Source organism: Anomaloglossus baeobatrachus, chromosome 2 (assembly GCF_048569485.1).
Source record: "Anomaloglossus baeobatrachus isolate aAnoBae1 chromosome 2, aAnoBae1.hap1, whole genome shotgun sequence".
Taxonomy (NCBI): Eukaryota; Metazoa; Chordata; class Amphibia; order Anura; family Aromobatidae; genus Anomaloglossus; species Anomaloglossus baeobatrachus.
Window position 1 is genome coordinate 370,196,441 of NC_134354.1, and position 19,446 is coordinate 370,215,886.

A 19,446-nucleotide genomic window follows, 5' to 3' on the forward strand; every position below is an offset into this window, starting at 1 on the left:
CTGGTAAATGTACCCTATCGTGGCATGTTTCCTCCATCCTGGCATGCATGTTTCCTCCATCCTGACAGGCATGTTTCCTCCATCCTCACATGCATGTTTCCTCCATCCTGGCATGCATGTTTTCCCCATCCTGGCATGTATGTTTTCCCCATCCTGGCATGCATGTTTCCTCCATCCTGGCATGCATGTTTCCTCCATCCTGGCATGCATGTATCCTCCATCCTGGTATGCATGTTTCCTCCATCCTCACATGCATGTTTCCTCCATCCTCACATGCATGTTTCCTCCATCCTCACATGCATGTTTCCTCCACCCTGGCATGCATTGTTCCCCATCCTGGCATGCATGCCCCCCCCATGCTGGCATGCATGTTTCCCCCCCATCCTGGCATGCATGTCCCCACCCCATGCTGGCATGTGCGTTCCCCCTCCCCCACCCCATGCTGGCATGTGCGTTCCCCCACCCTATGCTGGCATGTGCGTTCCCCCTCCCCCTCCCCAAGCTGGCATGTGTGTTCCCCCTCCCCAAGCTGGCATGTGCGTTCCCCCACCGCCACCCCACACTGCCAAGTGCGTTCCCCCACCCCATGCTGGCGCTGCCCCCCCATCCCCACCTTGGCACAGCCGCACACGAGTTATAAAAAAAAAAAAGCTCAACACACAACTTACCTGCACACGCTCCACCGCTGCGCGCTGCTGGGTCCTCAGTTCCCACGCGGCCAGCAGACGGCGCCGCTCCTCCGTCTCCTAGGCAACACACCTGCAGCCTGGGGGAGGAGGAGTGTCAGAGCGGAGGAGAAATGTCTCCTCCGCTCCAACACAGATTTGATCTGCCGGCGCCACTGCACTAGCAGATCAAAACTGCAGAATCGAGCGACAGCACGCGTGCCACCAGAATGGACTCAGCGTGCCCCTGGTGGCACGCGTGCCATAGGTTCACCATCACTGGACTAGGTAGATAAGGCTGGGGTCACATGTCCAGGAATCATCCATTGGAACAGATCTAGCAGCAATCATTTATCAAAAACATTCTGCAAATACAACTTTTGTCCATTTTTAAATAACAGATTTCAGCTGAATCCGTTTTTTTTTTTTTTTTTTTAAACATCACTCCAGTTTTTTTGCTCTTTTCCACCACTGGAATGGTGTTTTAATCTAACATCCCTGCCCCTTGTAATATACTCACTCTCCCATGTCTTCACCTTTTACTGACACTGCTCTGGTTCCACTGCACCACCTTGTGACTGTGTGACGCCCTGGCAAAGCCAGGTTGTCACAGAAAGAGTTAATCTTCCTTGGTAACCTGATCCCACACCGGTGCAGCAGGACAAACCACATCCCCCAGTGTAAGAGAAAAACAGAGCAGAGGGGAGGGGCTGGAGCAGAGTGTGTGGAGAGACAGACAGAAGAGGAGTCTGGAGTCGTAGCTCCCAGGTTGATACAGAAGCGTGCTCCGAAAGGGCCGGGACAGGCTGTTAGTGAGGAAGGGGCCAGAGGTAGCTGGGGCAGGCTAGTGGCCCGCCGGTACCTAGGGTGACCCGAATCACTGCAGGGGAGTGGACTCCCCGTTCCCGGCTGAGGAGAAAGAGGAAGAGAGTGGAGAGAGAGGCACCTGGCAGCAGGGAAAGAACAGGAGCTGCTGCACTGTGTGTGGGACACTAACACCCTCCATACCAAAGGCTGCGGACTCCGGCAGTTTCTGGTTAATTCCTGACTCTGTGTGAACTTTCTTGCAAAGCGAACTGTGAGTAACAACATCCCCCGGTCCAACCGGACGCACAGCTCGTAGACCGTCTCCATCTCCTCCCCGTACCACCTCACCAGGGTCCCGGGACACCAACACCCTACCCGTGGAGGGAAATCACCAACTTGCTGCCCACCACCATACCCGGGATCCATTAACCGGCAGCGGCGGTGCTCCGTTACCTCACCGCACACCATGGGTGGCGTCACGGACAATCTCCCTTACCTAATCCCCTTCTTACTGTGGAACCTGGGATCACAGACCGGGTCACGCCACCGTGATACCCACAGAAGTGACTCCGTGGCCCGGATCTGAGTACCCCCTGGTCCCCGGGCGACACAACTGCAACTTCTGACTCTCCAGAAGTCTGAAGTTACGTCACAAGCTCTCATTACAAGTCTATGAGAGACAGAACATTGCTGTAATAGACTTGTATTGAAGAGTAACCTCCAGCTTGCTCCATGAAATACTGGAGCAGCCAGCAGATCACAAACTGCCAGAGACCAACTGGAGCAATGGTGATAGAACATGAAGACGCCGGAGGGTATTAGGGTAGGGTCAAGGAACTTAGATTTAAAGCACCACTAAAGCGGTAAAATAAAATTGACCACTGGAGTGATGCTTTAACATTGAAGTCTATTGAAAACTAATCCATTAATTAACCAACCATTTTTCTGTCTTGGACCTTTCTAAAAAAATAATTATTTGTACAAAGCAGATGACTATTTCATGGTATATACAGTAGTTGTTCATGTTAACCTGCAAAGTCAAACCAGTTGGTGAGTTTTCCCCCAAAGATTGATGTCTAGAGTAAATGATTTTACCTTATGGAGTCATAAGTGATTGTTCTGCCCTCTGTACCTTTGAGAGACAATTTTTGTGTTTTATTCTACAGATTATTTAAGATTAATTACCTGGTCCCTTGGTTTCAGAGATATTTATTAGTATCTATGATGACTTAACTTGTGAAGAGGAGACATTTCTGTACATAGAAAGCTTACATTTAATTATAATACATGTTTGTTTGTCTAAATGACAGGTCCTTAACCAGACTAATAGGCTAGAAATCCAATTACTTGAAAACTCCATCTCCACCAACAAACTGGAGAAAGCATTGCTATTACAGAGTCGCGAAATCAGTAACTTACGTGACAAGAACAGGTAAGACTCTATGGCCACAACATTATATTTATTATGTAAAATATTTATAAATAAATAAATTATTTTATTTACAAGCAAATTTGCAATTTACTTCTTATTCATTTTTATTTCTATAGTTTACTTCTCATTGCCCCAGTTACTGGCTACTGCTGCAGTGCATCAGAGGTGGTGGGTCTCCTAGATGCAGCGTTTACAATCTCTTTGCTATGCAGCTAGCAAGTGTGACGCCCTGGCCTATCAGGTCGTCACAGGGTATTGTGCAATCTGCCCTTCTGCACAGTATCCGCATCCTCCTTGGTTACGGATCCCTGCCTGTTGGTGTTGCTAACAGCCAAGCCAGTCAAAATCCTAGGAACACTTGCACCACACCCACCAGACACACCATTGGGGGGACCTGAAGGGAATAGGGCCACCCACTTGGGGAGTTGGAAGGGGAAGTGAGAAGTGTCAAAAAGAGGGGAGTTGGGAGGTGACTCTTGAGAAGAGAGGTCACAGGTTGAGAGCTGGACTCCTCAGTACTAGGTGGCAGACCTGGGCCTGGTAGGAGCTGGAACCCCAGTCGCAGGGGATCATGTCAAGGGGCACGGATCTGCCGAGGAGGGCAGCCGGCGGCCTTGAGCCATCTCCGGGCAGGGGCCAGGGCACGACGGGTATGTGGACCCTAGGCCGGGGAGTAGCTTCACGCAGCCTGGTAATTTTCCCGACGGGGGTGAAGTCTTCAGGATTCATCCCTCACCCGCTCCAAAATTGGGGTACTAGCACACCGATGGGATAGGACTTTCCCAAACACAGTCCAGAAAATCCCGAGCGTGAACCCTGAGAGCAAGCTCAGTCCATTAGCCATACGGATGAGCGGAACCCAACTAGTTCCAGACTATAGGATCCAAATAGTGAACAAGGTGCCACGGAAAAGGTCACAGGCTAACAAGCAACACCTAACGCATGGATCCAAGCGTGCTCCCTCCTTGCAGCAGTGCTCAGAATTCTGGTTTACAAGCTGTCGGTGTCAGAATTCTTGGACTGAGTGAGTATGCAGAAACCCTTTCTTCCCCAACGGCACCCCTTCCCCACCATCACCGGGCTCCCGGGGCAAAAAACCCCTACCCACAGAGGGGTTAAACATCTTGCTGCCTCACCACCGCCACCGGGTGTCCCTAACCACAGCGGTGGTACCCTATCTTACCACGCACCGTGGGTGGCGTCTAATCCCATTGTACATAGCCCTCCTTCATCGAGTGGCCGCGCGACCCCCGGGTCCGGAGACCCCTCGAGCCACCGCGGATCCGGATCCGAGAAGCAGCCTGGCTGCTGGCACGGGCGCGGCACACAAGCATTGCTCTGAAGCTGGACAAATCACTTGATCCAGACAGCTGTAGGGGGTTAGGCCCACCCCTGCCTTTGTAGCCGGAACACTGATGGGCTGTGTAACAATTATAAAATGTAAAATGTATTGTGTAAAACCGCCACTAGGTGGCAGTGTAGCACCACAGTTGTCCTGGCACCTGGGTGAGCAGGGAGAGAGTAGTAGGAGGAGGAGACTAGGGGATATATAAGGGAGAGACAACGGGAAAAAGATAGTAGAGTCCCAGTGGAGAAACAGTGTTTTTACCCCAATTTGACCCCTGAGGCCGTGACATGCGGGATCCATTTGGGTTGTTGAACTGCGTCCTTAAGAAGAGGGTTTTAGTCTGACGGTTGGGGGTCTGGCGTCTGTATTACCTGGTTCATGATACTCAACGACTTCCTCACTAACTGACAGTCAGTGCGCCCTCAAGGAGTAGGGTATGGCTGGATGGCCTGGGCATGGATGGGAGAGCTCTGTCAGTTGCAGTCCTTCTTACATGTTAGCGTCCCCTGTGGGTGGGGTGAAGTGGCTCAATGGACTTAATGAACTGGTCGGTGCCTGTATGAAGTATTGTGAAGGAATGAGAGGCCAAGAGGTGTAAGACAGAAGCCAGGTGCCTGGAATACAGACTGCTGCTAAATTGTGTATGAGAAGAAAGAGTGAAAGGAACCCCTATGGGAAGTGTACCGGTACTGGTGAAGTGCGGACCGAAGTGATGCAGAAGTTGAAGAAAAATAAAGTTTGCATGTTTAAGAGAAGAAACCTTGTCTGGACTTTATTTGCTGAAAGAGAGTGGTGTTACCTGAGCGGTTACGGAGTTCTCCTATGTGTGGTGTGGCGATGGGGAGGCAAGGGGTTAAAAACAGGCTGTACTGTGGCCCGTCATCCCCTGCAACCATGATTACTACCACTGCCTGCTCCATGCCATCCATCACACAGCTTCAGTCCATTTTCGCTCCTCTGATGCTGCAGAGGCAAAGCTGGCTCTTTTCCAGCATGGGAGAGCGCACAGTTCAGGCCAGCGGTGCAGCCATGCCACTGGTCCAAACTATCAATCAGAGCGCACTGCCCCCAGCAAGCAGGAAGCTGATGTGAAGCCCCACAGGTGTTCTGTCGGTGCATTACCTTCAGGGACTCCACGTGGGATGGTCTGGTCACAGGTAGGGAACCTTCTCTTTAGGATTTTCGTGATGCTACTCTCGGTATTGCGGTCAGGGGACCGCCACTGCAGGTTAAGGGATGCCTGGGGTTGTTGGTAGGTGCAGTTAGATGGTGTGGCCCCCCCGAGAGTAGGGCTGGCCCCAGGGCCCGTTTTGAGTGGGTGGAACCACAAGGCGCAGAATAACTCAAACACAATCCAGGGAGTCTTTTAACGTGTTTACTCACTGTTTGGTGGTTACGGTGAGATGCCCGAGCGACACTGTGATAACCAGGTGGAACCAGGAATCCCAGAAGGCCGTTCTGAGGGTATCTGTCCACTCGCCCTCCTTGCACTCCTTTTGTTTGGGAGAACCCCTTACATGAAGTATGGTAGGATTCCTCCAGGGAAGCTGTTTCTGACCCCCGCTCCCCTCTCTGGCCCGTCTGCCGGCAGCGTGACCTTGGTGGGATGGCTTCTGGCCCTATCGCCTTATGGGCCTCCTGGTTGCTGCTTGGGCTCGGACTCTGTGTTGTGGTGGTGAGGGAGTGAAGTACCCCCACCTGAAGGTTGAGCAGCTTTGGAAGATTAGCTGTCTGCTCTGGGGACCCGTCTCCCCTTGTGTGCTGGAATACCAGTGATCCCCTTACTCGGCCACCTTTCTCTGGGTGTCTTTCAGGCTGACCCACAGGTACCCGTTCTCCCCTGTTTTCAGCTACTGCACTCCGCAGGGCCTGGCTAGCATGAGAGACCCTCTGCTCCCTTCCACACTCCTCAACACTCTGCTGCAGACTGCTTGCTCATCCTTCTCCTCCTGTCTGCCCTGCTTCCTAGCAACCAGCCTCTGAGCACACCCCTTGATGGAAATTGAAAGTTAACCCCTTCTGGCTACCCAAGGGTCCCTTCTAATGGTATGGGAGACCTGGTCACTATGTGTTTGTGTGTGGACCTCATCCTGGCCTTTGTAGATTACCTGAAAGCACTGCCCCAGCATGGGTGCAATACTCTGTGGTGCCTGACCAGGTCAGGGGCACCACACTAAGACGGGGGAGAATGGCGGGCTCCTGAAGAATGAGGAGTAGACAACCCATTTTGACAAAACAAACATGTTAAAGTTTAAAGGGAACCTGTCACCAGACTTGGCGATTATAAGCTGCAGCCACCATCAGTGGGCTCTTATATACAGTATTCTAACATGTGAGAGAGTTCAGAAGCTTCTTTCAAACAAGGGGTCCTATGTGAACAGCCTTTTAAAGGGAACTTGTCACCAAATTTGGGGCCTATAAGCTGCGGCCACCACCAGTGGGCTCTTGTATACAGCATTCTAACGAGAATGGCTGCAAGAGGAGGCGCCGAACCCGGAGAATGGAGACACGCATCCGACCGGTCTGCTCCGCACCGCCGCTTAGGTGAGTATTAAAAAAGTGATTTTTACTTTCTACACAGCGGCCTGGGCTGTTATATACAGCATGTTAGAATGCTGTATATAAGAGCCCACTGGTGGTGGCTTATAGTCACCAAATTTGGTGACAAGTTCCCTTTAAAAGGCTGTTCCCATGAACAAAGTTCCAGTTTGATTTCAATCAATCGATCTTGGAATAATAATTTCCACAACTGGATGCGTTTACAAATATTCTGAGATAATCTTATATACTGTATGTGCTCCTGCTATGTACTGTGTAATGGCCGTGTCTGACCGTACAGGGACATGGTCTGATCATACCACATCTCCTGGGCAGGGGAGGACAAAAAAGAGAGAATACCAATAGCACAGCACAGAATCATAGATGAAACTTTTTGTGAGGTAAAACATTTTCCTGCCTGTTTTGAAAAAAATGTTTTAACTCAAAGAAATAATTATTTGAAATCCTGTGCTGTAATGTCTGTATACTCCTCCCCAGCCCAGGAGATGTGGTATCACCAGACCATGTCCTTGTACGGTCAGACACGACCATTACACAGTACAAAGCAGGGACGCATATATAAGCTTATCTCAGCACAGGAACATTTTTTTAAACACATCCAGTTGTGGAAATTATTATTCCAAGATTGATTGATTGAAATCAAACTTAAACTTTGTTCATGGGAACAGCCTTTTAAAGGGAACCTGTCACCAGATTTGGCTAATATAAGCTGTGGCCACCACCAGTGGGCTCCTATATACAACATTCTAACATGCTGTATATGAGAGCCCAGGCGCTGTGTAGAAAGTATTAAATCACTTTATAATACTCACCTAATGGGCGGTGTGGTGCAGACCGGTCAGATGGGTGTCTCCGTTCTCCGGGTTTGGCGCCTCCTCCTTCGGCCATCTTTGGCCTCCTTCTTCACAAGCCTGGGTTCCTGATGCCTCCTATGTCATGCACACGAGCTGGCATTGAGGTCCCATGCAGGCGAACTACAATACTTTGATCTGTCCTGCTCAGGGCAGATCAAAGTACGCCTCCGCAGGACCTCAATGCCGGCGAGTGCTGATGACACAGCTTATAGTCGCCAAATCTGGAACATGGTCTGATCATACCACATGTTCTGGGCAGGGGAGAACACAAAAGAGAGAATACCGATAGCACAGCACAGAATCATAGCTGATTCTTTTTGTGAGGTAAAACATTTTCCTGCCTGTTTTAAAAAAAATGTTTTAACTCAAAGAAAGAATTATTTGAAATCCTGTGCTGTAATGACTGTATACCCCTCCCCAGCCCAGGAGATGGGGCATGACCAGACCATGTCCTTGTATGGTCAGACACGGCCATTACACAGTACATAGCAGGGACACGTATATAAGATTATCTCAGCACAGGAACATTTTATATTACACATCTAATTGTGGAACTTATTTTCCAAGATCTATTGATGAAAATGAACTTTGGTAGTGGGACAACCCCTTTAAATCATATACCATATTGAGATCAGTCTAGGATGGACAACAACTAATCGTTTTATCTACTATCTTAATAAATCTATTAGGCTTTGTACTGTATACTCACATTAATTACAGTCTACTGCCTTATACATATTTCTACACTATTTGTAGGATCTGAAGAAACTTTTCACATGATGGTTTTTCAGTCTATTATAAAAATTGTAATGATTATTATATCTTTATGGTGGTGTCTGCCTCCATATAGTGAATTAGTTAACAGAAGAATAAACCATCTCCTGGGCCCGATTCTGCCATGAGATCAGTGTTTCACCTGTGTGGCATGGCTGTTCCAAAACATACCTGTGCATGCTTCATCCATCTACCATTTAGTAATGAGTAATCTCTGTACAATATATTAATTCTCTGTTCCATGTCTGTATTTTCAGTTTTCTAGAGAATAAGGTTTTGCAGATGGAGGAGAAACACCAAGAGGAAATCGAAGTCTTGCGAGCTGAGAAACTTCATGTAGATGAGTTACTTTCCAAGCAGGGTGAACTCATTGGTGAACTGGGAGAACAACTCCATGAAGCAATGCAGAACAACAGCATGCTGCAGAGACAGCAAGAATACATCATGGAGACCGTAGGCCAACTTACCAGCCTGGTTTCACAATACAACCGTCAGTAAAACAAACATAACTTATTAGAAAACATTTCTGTACATTATCAATGTAAGCTTATTTATGTCTACTAATGGATCTTGTGGGAGCCATCAGCTCAGTCTTCCCCCATTCAGTCTGTGCGATTGAGTGTCTCAGTGCACCAGGCACAATGACATCATTAGATGAAGCCTCAGTGTGCAGAGCAAAGACTGAACCAGAGCAATATGGATACGGTTTTTTTTTGTCACTTGGAGGGGTAATATGTGGGTCCATTATTATGTATTTGGTGACTGTGGGATTATACTGTGTAGTTCATCATTCTGTGTTTGGCGACTATGGGGGGATTATACTATGTGGGGGACATCATAATGTGTTGGAGGGCTTTGAAGTATCATACTGTGCATATGTACCGCCCCGAGCTCGGCTGCAGCCGAGCCACTCGGATCCGGGATTGCTGGTGGGTGGCTCGAGCGTCTCCGGACCCGGGGGCTCGTGGTCACTCTGATCTAAAAGGGGCTGGCGGTTTAGGGGACGTAGGTGTATGGCCGGAGCCGTGGTTAAGTTCGTGACGCCACCCACGGGTTGTGGTGAAGGTGGACACCACCGCTGCAGGTACGAGGCACCCGGGGCAGATGTTGCGCAGCAAGATGTTAACCCCTCCGTGGGTAGGGATGGTGACCCCGGGACCCGTTGGGGGAGTAGTTAGGCGGTGCAGGGAGGTGCGCGGCCAGAGGGCACTGATGTACTCACGATTAGTAACACACATAAGTCTCTGGTAAACCAAGATGATGGTGGTCGGTGCCCGCAGCTGGCTGCAGTCTGGTCCCCTACCCGGTTGGTGGCCTCTGCCTTTCTCCTGCACCTGTTTGAGTGTTCATGGACTACCTGAACTTGCAATACAGGAGTCCGCTCCCCGGCTTGTGATTGTCGAAGGAGCCCTTTGCCCGCAGATGCTGGCCCATAGGATCTCTCTGCCGTGGTGGTGGCTTTCTATCCCCCTCGTTGGGCGGTTGTCTTCAGTCGGGACTTTGGGTGGGAAAGGACCTATAGTCCTGGCCGCAATCAGTTTAGCTAGCCCCCAGTAGCTTCTGGACCTAGCTTCAGGGTCTGAGTACCCCCTCTTGTACTCCGGTTTCCAGTCGGTTCCCCAGGTCGGTACCGGCGGGCCACTACCCTGTCCCGGTTCACCACGGTTCCACTGAGCCGTCTTTCTGGCTCCTGCAGGCAGAGGCCTCCGTATGCCTCCTAGCCAAAGGTGCCCGGGCTCCAACCCTGGCACCTGTCAGGTAGCTGCAGACCTGGGACACAGGCCTGCTTCCACTCTCCTTCACTCCTGAACTCATCTAACGTTTTTCGCACCTCAGACTCTCTGAACTCCTCGGTGGGCGTGGCCAACCGCCTGGCTCCGCCCCCTGGTGTGCCCATCAAGCCCTGAGGGAGGTGACTAGGGTTTTTATGGTTGGCTGGTAACACTTTATTAGGGGACAGGTGTTGTGCGGGGCTCTAACTGTGACTACCTGGCTGGTCCAGGGCGTCACACATACTGTGGGAGTCATTATTCGATGTAGGTCGGTTGTGGGGCATTATACTGTGGGGGGGTCATTATTCTATGCTGGAAGTTTGTGAGGGTCATACTGTCTGAGAGGACTGAAAGTTCATCATACTGATTTGGGTGGTTGTGAGTTGTGGGTACCATCGAACTGTGTGGAGGTAATTGTGACGCCCTGGGCAAGCCAGGGGTTACAGGTAATGACACCACCAAACCCTACACCTCGGACAGGTACACCAAAGCTACACCAGAAATCCTTGTTGCCTTCCTCCAGGGGCTGATGTCCACACCAGGGGGTGGGCCAGGCGGTTGGCTCCGCCCACCAAGGAGTTCACAGTCCTGGAGGTGGGAAAACCAGGCAGATTAGATTAGAGTTGAAGTTGAAGAGAGAGAGAGTTGGAAGTGGTAGAGGAGCAAGTGAGAGGAGTTGAAGTGAAGGAAAGTGACAGTTTGAAAAGCCTGAAGTTGGTCCGGGTGTGTCCCCCGGACTGAGACAGCAAGGTTAGCAGACGGTGGTGACCGTCTGCAGGAGAGGCTGATCGGAGGTTGCCGAAAGGACCGTGGACGGGTGGTGGCCCGGCGGTACCGGACCGGTATACAAGGAGAAGTCAGCACCATTGACAGGGGCCTTTTGGATCCCGGCAAGGCTAGGAGTCGCCGTGAATTTGCCAAATCCGTCAGTGAAGGGGACCTCCGGGTCTCCCAACAACTAAGTCCCGATTGAAGGCAACAGTCCAACCGTAGGAGAGAGACACCGCCACCGCCAAGGCACCAGTTTCTCAGGGCCAGCGCCTGCGGGCAAAGAGGGGCTCCTCCAGCCCATATCCAAGTCGGGGAGTGGGTTACCGGTGGGAACCCATCGCTACCAAAATTACACTAGGTGCAGGGACAGAGACCGTCACCGGGGAAAAGCAACAGCAGCCGTCCGTGGGAACCGTCTTTCCAGCCGTGTGTTTTACCGAGAACTGTGTCATCATCTCAGGCTGAGTGAGTACCACCGTGCCGTGCGGCACAGCGCTGCCCCCGCGACCCTGCACCTCACCAGGCCCTGCACCTGGCCTGCCATCCCTCATCCTTCACCCCATCACTGGGCCCCGGGACAACCAACCCCTACCCACGGAGGGGAGAACTAACAACTCTGCTGCTCCCTGTCACCGCTCCCGGGATCCCCATACAGAGCAGTGGTGGTGTCCACACAATCACCACAACCGTGGGTGGCGTCACGGACAATAAATCCTCAAAACCAAACCTCTTTTCACTCACAGGCGAGGAGCGCCGCTAAAGTCCCTGGGATCCGGCCCATCGCTCAAGCCACCGAGCAGCAGAGGCCGCAGCAGCAGCGGCAGCCAGACCCGAGCAGTGGGAGAGCGCAGCGTCCCCTCCTCCGCCCGCGACATAATCATACTGTGTTTGTGATCTGTGGGTGATCCTACTGTGTGTGGAGGGACTATGGGGGCTCAAAAAATAGAAAGTGGATATATCATAACTAACAAAAATCCTTTCTTAAAAACATTCCTTGAATAATTTTCATTAAAAAACAATAAATGATGACTACAATCAAATCTCAAAATTATCACGGAGAGACAAACTTAGGGTCCCGTTAGAAATAGCGACATACCAGCGATCCCACCAGCGATCCGAGCTGGCAGGGATTGCTGGAACGTGGCTACATGGTCGCTGTTGAGCTGTCAATCAGGCAGATCTCCACAGCAACCAGCGACCAGCCATCACCCACCAGTGACCCGTGTAACGATGGCTCCCTGCACATTCAGAACCATTGCTCGTTGGTCTCCCGCCGTCAAACACGCCGATGCGTGCTGCACAGCGGTAGACCAATGAGCAAAAAATGGTCCTGATTGTTTTGTCACGATCAGTGACCTCGCAGCAGGGGCCCGCTCGCTGCTGCTTGTCACACACAGCGATATCGCTGGCGAGGTCGCTGATATATCAGAAAACCAGTGATGTTTCAGCGATCTCGCTAGAGATCTCACTATGTGTGACGGGGGAGCTTTAACTAGTGCACAGATAAGGGAGGAGAGCTAATTATTTCCTAAAAGAAATCTTCTCTCATGTACACTACCTAGCAGCGGAGGGCGGCACCCTATAGAGTCGATATGGCGCCCCCACTCCTCATCGACTCTCCCTAGTTACCCCTGACTCACCCTACCTCAATTGGAAAAGTGCTCGTGCCTAATTTAAAGTGCAAATAGTGCTCAACCAACCAGGGCAAAAAAGTGAGGGAGGTACTTATCGTTTAGATGTGCAGAATAAAGCCTCAATACATTTCCCCTTGCGGTTCTTCAGGAGGCTGATGCAGTCATTATATCATTCTTATATCCTGATATAGTAATTTTAAGGGACTATGTAGGGTCATCATATTGTGTTGGAACCGTGTGGACCATTATACTATATATAGAGGGCTGTAGGTGCCATTATACTGTTTGGGGCTGTGTTATCTATCGTAATGTGTTTGGGGCTATGGAGGATCATGTTGTGAACATAATCATTCTATATATAGGGAGATGTAGCGGCTCATACTATGTGGGTATCATTATTTTGTGTGCTGGATAACATTTTATGAGGGGTCACTGAGGAAAAACTGTGTCGGTGGTCTACTAGGGATCATACTGTGGTGGGGGGATCACAGTGTGTGGGTGGTTGTGTGGGCAATCATAGTTTGTGGGAAACACATACTGTGTTGGAGAGCTGAAGGGACATTTTACTGTGTATGGGGGGTTGTGAGGTACAAAATACTGTGTTGCGGCTTTGGGAACATCATACTATTTTTTTGGGAAGCTATTAATCATAACAAAAGAGGTGAATGACAGGTGCTTTATGATTTATGGCTTTTAAGAGACTTTATAAATATCAGTAAATTATGTTTTTTATCTGCTCAAAAATAAGCAGTGATATTAATATTATTATAAAATAATAATAATAATTTTACTATTGAATAGAATTAATTTCAACATAATGGTTCAGCCCTTTACAACAGTCATTGACTCTCAAGTGCCCCCCGGGTAAATTAATTCCCCACCCCCGGTATATAATGATCCTTGAATTATATCTAAACGCTATATGTTAAAGAACAATGTTAAATCTTCCCCTCTCTCCCTGCCTGAGGTAGCGGACTATTCCAAGACAAGTGTCAATCATTACTAAAATATGCTGGGATCACTCATCACTTTTATCCAATTTATGTACAGTACAGACCAAAAGGTTGGACACACCTTCTCATCTCTAGAACAACTGTTAAGAGGAGACTTTGTGCAGCAGGCCTTCATGGTAAAATAGCTGCTAGGAAACCACTGCAAAGGACAGGCAACAAGCAGAAGAGACTTGTTAGGGCTAAAGAACACAAGAATGTGTGACGCCCTGGCAAAACCAGGTAGTCACACAGGGTTAAAGCAGCCGACAAAACCCTAGTCACCCCCTCAGGGAAGGACAGACACACCAGTGGGCGGGAGCAGGCAGAAAGGAAACGCCCACCTAGGGGTCTAGAGAGCCCGGGGCGGGAAAATAAGTAGTCTAAGTCAAGTTTAAGTTTGGAGAGGAGTTAGGAGGAGAAGCTGCCAGGTGTCAGGGTCGGAGCCCTGACACATTGGCTAGGTGTCAGACAGTGGTCACCGTGGTCAACCCTGCCCCGGCAGATCCGAGGTGGACCGGGGCAGGGTTGTAGCCCTCCGGTACCGACACCGGAGAACCGACCCGGAAACCGTGCACACAAGGGGGTACTTGGACCCTGAAGCCAGGACCGGCACCGACGGCCTAGCTAATTAACCGATTGAGGGCAAGATTCCAGGTCCTGTCCCAACCTAAGTCCCGAAAAGTAGACAACCACCCAGAGAGAGGGATAGGGCATCCGCCAGGGCCCGGTAGATCCCACGGGTCAGTGTCTGACGGGCACGGCTCTCAACCAGAGGACCGGGAGCGGACTCCTGCGTTACACACCGGGAAGTCTACACAAGAAAACACAAAGCACAGAGGAAAGGGGCAGTGACCATCAGCCCGGGTGTGGGACCAGATACACCCGTCTGCGGCAGCCGGCAACCATCACCTTGGTTTACCAAAAGACTTGTGTGATTGATTACACAGTGAGTAACTTTCCCGGCCTGACCGGGTACTCCGGCCCCTGCCGTTATCATCCCCTGCACAGAGACATTGGGCCCCCGGGGCATCCATCCCTGCCCACGTAGGGGTTAACATCCAGCTGCCAGCCCATGGCCCCTGGGAGCCCCACAACATCAGCAGTGGTGCTACATCTCACCACACACCGTGGGTGGCGTCTCAGACAGTTTTCAACAACCCCCGTACAAATACGTCCCCCCTTTTTTATTCGAAGTGTCCGCGTGACCCCCGGGTCCGGTAGAGTCCCTCGAGCCATACAGCAGATCCGGATACGAGCAGCACTGCTGCTGGTACGGGGGCGGCACAAATGGACATTAGACCAGTGGAAATCTGTGCTTTGGTCTGATAAGTCCAAATTTGAGATCTTTGGATCCAACCACGGTAGAGAAGGTGAACGGATGAACTCTACATGGCTGGTTCCCACCGTGAAGCATGGAGGAGGAGGTGTGATGGTGTGGGGGTGCTTTGCTGGTGACACTGTTTGGGATTTATTCAAAATTGAAGGCATACAGAACCAGCATGCCTACCACAGCATCTTGCAGCGGCGTGCTATTTGCATTTAGTTGGACCATCATTTATTTTTCAACAGGACAATGACCCCAAACACCCCTCCAGGCTGTGTAAAGGCTATTTTCCTAAGAAGGAGAGTGATGGGGTGCTACGCCAGATCACCTGGCCTCCACAGTCACCAGACCTGAACCCAATCGAGATGTTTTGGGGTGAGCAGGACCACAGAGTAAAGGCAAAAGGGCCAACAAGTGCTAAGCATCTCTGGGAACTCCTTCAAGACTGTTGGAAAACCATTTCTGGTGACTACCTCTTGAAGCTCATCAAGAGAATGCCAACAGTGTGCAAAGTAGTAATGAAAGCAAAAGGTGGCTACTTTGAAGAACCTAGAATATAAGACATATTTTCAGTTGTTTCACACTTTTCTAAGTATTTCATTCCACATGTTTTAATTCATTGTTTTGATGCCTTCAATGTGAATCTACAAATTTCAGAGTCCTGAAAATAAAGAAAACTCTTTGAATGAAAATGTGTGTCCAAACATTTGGTCTGTACTGTATATCAGCTCAACGTGTACAAGCTCACTCCTGGCCTCTCCCTGGAGCATGGACAGGCGCTACCACAGCTTGATATTGCAAAGAGAAGAAAGAAGGAACATCCAACTCTTCAGGCGAGGAAAGCCATGGTCTTTATTTTAGCATGCAGAAACAACGGATGACATTACCCGCCCAGCAATATGTGTTTCAGGTGAAACACTCACCCTTAATCATGATGGCATCACCGGAGCGCAGGGCGGCATTTACTCACAGAGTCACTGGGTGCAGTGCTTTTATTCTCTGGTTCAGATAGTATCGCGCCCCAGGTGCTGGTCCTCGCCGTTGGCGACTTCGGTCAATCACGGGCAGGTCAACTGTGTACTTGGTTGGTCCCCGTGGCCTGAAGCGTCTTGGGACCTCTCCTGCTCTCTCACTCTCTGTCTTGGTCCATATGGCAGGCAGCTTGAACCTCTCTTGAGTCGGACCTCTTTCCCCGTTCCCGGGTTCCCTCTATGCTGCTGTGCCCCAGACACTAACATTGGTGAGGTCATTGATGGTCCCCTCACCGGGCTGATTTTTATTATGTGAGCTTGAAGCGTCTTCCTGAACTAGGGGTCTGTACCCCACCTGTGCTCAGTCCCGTGAGTACTTCACCGTACTCTCCATGGCGACCGTACTCCTGTAGCCCACGATTACTGGTACCGGGTCCCGTCCCTCCGGGTGTTACTAGCCCCGGTCTGGTTAGCTCCCCTCTGCAGGAGATTCCTGCAGAGGTTGGTGCGGTGTTATATTCCAGACGGTTCTGTTCTGCCTCCCTGAGGGGTGCCTGGCAGCAGCCCCTCAGGGAGCTGGTCCACAGCGTGTCTGCTTTGTCTCTATCTGACTGGAACTGACCTAGAGTTCCTGTCTGCTTTGTAACTTACTCCTACTCCTGCTCCCCCACCTTTGCATGGATCCAGATTGTTGTTATGGTGACCTGGAGTTCCACCAGTGCCTCGGTCTGCTAGGAACTGGCTGCGTCACTTCCTGACTGTGTTTAGATGAACTATGTGAGGTGTGTGTAAACTTACCGGGTTAACCTCTTCCTGCCCGGGAAGGATATAATGATATACCCTTTAGCGACCAGTCTTTAGGGTCACTATACTAGGATGTCAATCATGCCGGTGTGGGAATGCTCTCAGCTTCCTCAACAATGATTAAAGGGTGCTTTACATGCTGCGACATCGCTAGCGATCTCTTTAGCGATATAACATGCCAGATTGCACATACGATTTGCCGAGATCGCACATGTGACCGGCGCTTTTAAAAAAAAAAAAAATATATATATATATATGACCTATGTGCGATCTCAGCAAATCTTATCTGCGATCTGGCGTGTCACATCGCTAACGAGATTGCTAGCAATATTGCAGCGTGTAAAGCACCCTTAACAGTGGTCCCAGACTAGTCTGCTTGTATCCCACTTCTCCTCTCCATACACATTGCCAATGGTAGGATGTCAATAATGCTGCTGTGGGCACGCACCCAGTTCCACAACAATGATTGACAGCGGTACTGAACTAGTCTGCTTGGATCCCGCTTCTCCTCTCTGTACACATTGCCCATGCTAGGATGTCAATCAATCTTGTCACTGTGGATACACACCCAGCTTCCTCAACAATGTTTGACAGTAGTCCCAGACTAGTCTGTATGGATTCCTCTTCTTCTCCTCCCCGTATACATTGCTCATGCTATGATGTCAATCATGCTGCTGTGGTAATGCTCCCAGCTTCCTCAACAATGATTGACAATGATCCCAGACTAGTCTGCTTGGATCCCTCTTCTCCTCTCCGTATACATTGCCCATGCTAGGATGTCAATCATGCTGCTGTGGGCACACACACAGCTTCCTCAAGAATGATTGACAGTGGTCCCAGACTAGTTTGCTTGGATCCCTCTTCTTCTCTTTGTATACATTTCCCATGCTAGGATGTCAATCATGCTGCTGCAGGCACGCACCCAGCTTCCTCAACAATGACTGACAGTGGTCCCAACTAGCCTGCTTGGATCTCTCTTCTCCTCTCCGTATACATTGCCCATGCTAGGATGTCACTCATGTCGCTGTGGGAATGCTCCCATCTTCCTCTAAAATGATTAACAGTGGTCCCAGACTAGTCTGCTTGGATCCTTCTTCTCCTCTCCATACATATTGCCCATGCTAGGATTTCAATCATGCCGCTGTGGGCACGCACCCAGCTTCCTCAACAATGATTGACAGTGCTCCCGAAGTAGTCTGCGGATCCCTCTTCTCCTCTCTGTAAACATTGCCCATGCTAGGATGTCAATCAATTATGGCACTATGAGTATGCACCCAGATTCCTCAACAATGATTAATAGCGGTCCAAAACTAGTCTGCTTGGATCCCTCTCCTCCTCTCCGTATACATTGCCCATGCTGGGATGTCAATCATGCTGCTGTGGGCACGCACCCAGCTTCTTCAACAATGATTGACAGTGGTCCCAGACTAGTATGCTATTCGGAGATAAAGAGGATTTAACAAAATTTTTAAACACTCACATGTAGCGTTTAGGTTTATCACTGGGATCATTAAATATGGCATTCCGGGATAATCCTTCTGAAAGGTTCCCTTTAAACTCTAACAGTTGTTGCTATCAACCTTTTATAAACAAGGTTTTTTTAATTGTGTAAATGGTGTTCATGAAATCGACATTATTAATTACCCTACGTTCTAACCTTATATATTGAATTGATAAGGTTAAATGCTTTAGTAATAATGAAAATAAACTTTTTGGATTTCCAGATATTCCAGTCATACCAAAGGAGGAGCAACTGAATTTTCAAGACTGTGCAAATGCTTATAGAGCGGGTCTAACATCAAGTGGAGTATACACTCTGCACTTCCCAAACTCCACAGAACCCATACAGGTTAGTAGTAAACAGACTAATATCTACGAGCTATACGGTATGTGTGTTCTATTATTTTCAGATCGTTGCTTGTAAATTCATATTTAGATGGACAAGTACAAGTATACATACTAGAAGCTGTAAAGAATATACAAATAAAAGCTGAAGAGCTTAGTAGTTTATTATCATAAATGTAAAATGTTTTGCTTGGAAATTAGCAATGCTTGAAAAAGTTAGAAACAAATATTAATACATCATATACCATAAACAAGGCAGGTTATTTCTGTATGTTCTAGATATTGTATAGGGTTGAGGATATCTGGTAAATAAGAAAAACCCAAAAAACAATTGTGGAATTGCACTTTATTTGCAATTTTACCGCGCTTAGATTTTTTTCCAGTGAACCAGTACACTATATGGTAAAATAAATGGTTTTATTCAAAAGTACAAATCATCTTGCGAAAATCATGTCCTCATACGGCTATGTTGAGGGGAAAAATAAAAAAGGTATGGCTCTTGGAAGAAGGGAAGGAGAAAACAAAAATGAAAAATAGAAAGTCGCCAGATGTTAAAGGGGTTAAAAGCAAAAAACTTTATTGTTTGTTTATGTTTAAAAATTCACAGTAAAAGGCAGAAAAGGATGGAATAAACCTTTTTTTGGCATTTTAGTATGGTTTTTCTCCAAATGGAAATTTTTAAATAGAATCAAAGTTTTTTGCTTCTAATTCTGTGGACATGTGGCTGGATACATTCTCATCTTTGTCCTCATACTGTTGATGACACAGCTATATCCGTGCACCGCCCAAAGATTATATCCACAAATTGCATACAACTAGGTGAGCTGAATATCTCACTAAAAATAATTGTCTATTGACAGTGAGCTTCTAATCATAGAAGGGGGAGTGTCGGAC

General features: G+C 49.0%; 1 protein-coding gene across 1 annotated transcript in view; it reads left to right on the plus strand.

Moving 5' to 3' along the window:
- Nucleotides 1–19,446, plus strand: part of LOC142290132 (angiopoietin-2-like) — a 215,011-nt gene that overhangs the window by 100,827 nt on the left and 94,738 nt on the right. The window contains exons 3-5 of the mRNA XM_075334067.1: nucleotides 2,783–2,904; nucleotides 8,697–8,929; nucleotides 18,432–18,556. Coding sequence (XP_075190182.1) covers nucleotides 2,783–2,904; nucleotides 8,697–8,929; nucleotides 18,432–18,556 — 480 coding nt within the window. The remainder of the gene's footprint in view (nucleotides 1–2,782; nucleotides 2,905–8,696; nucleotides 8,930–18,431; nucleotides 18,557–19,446) is intronic.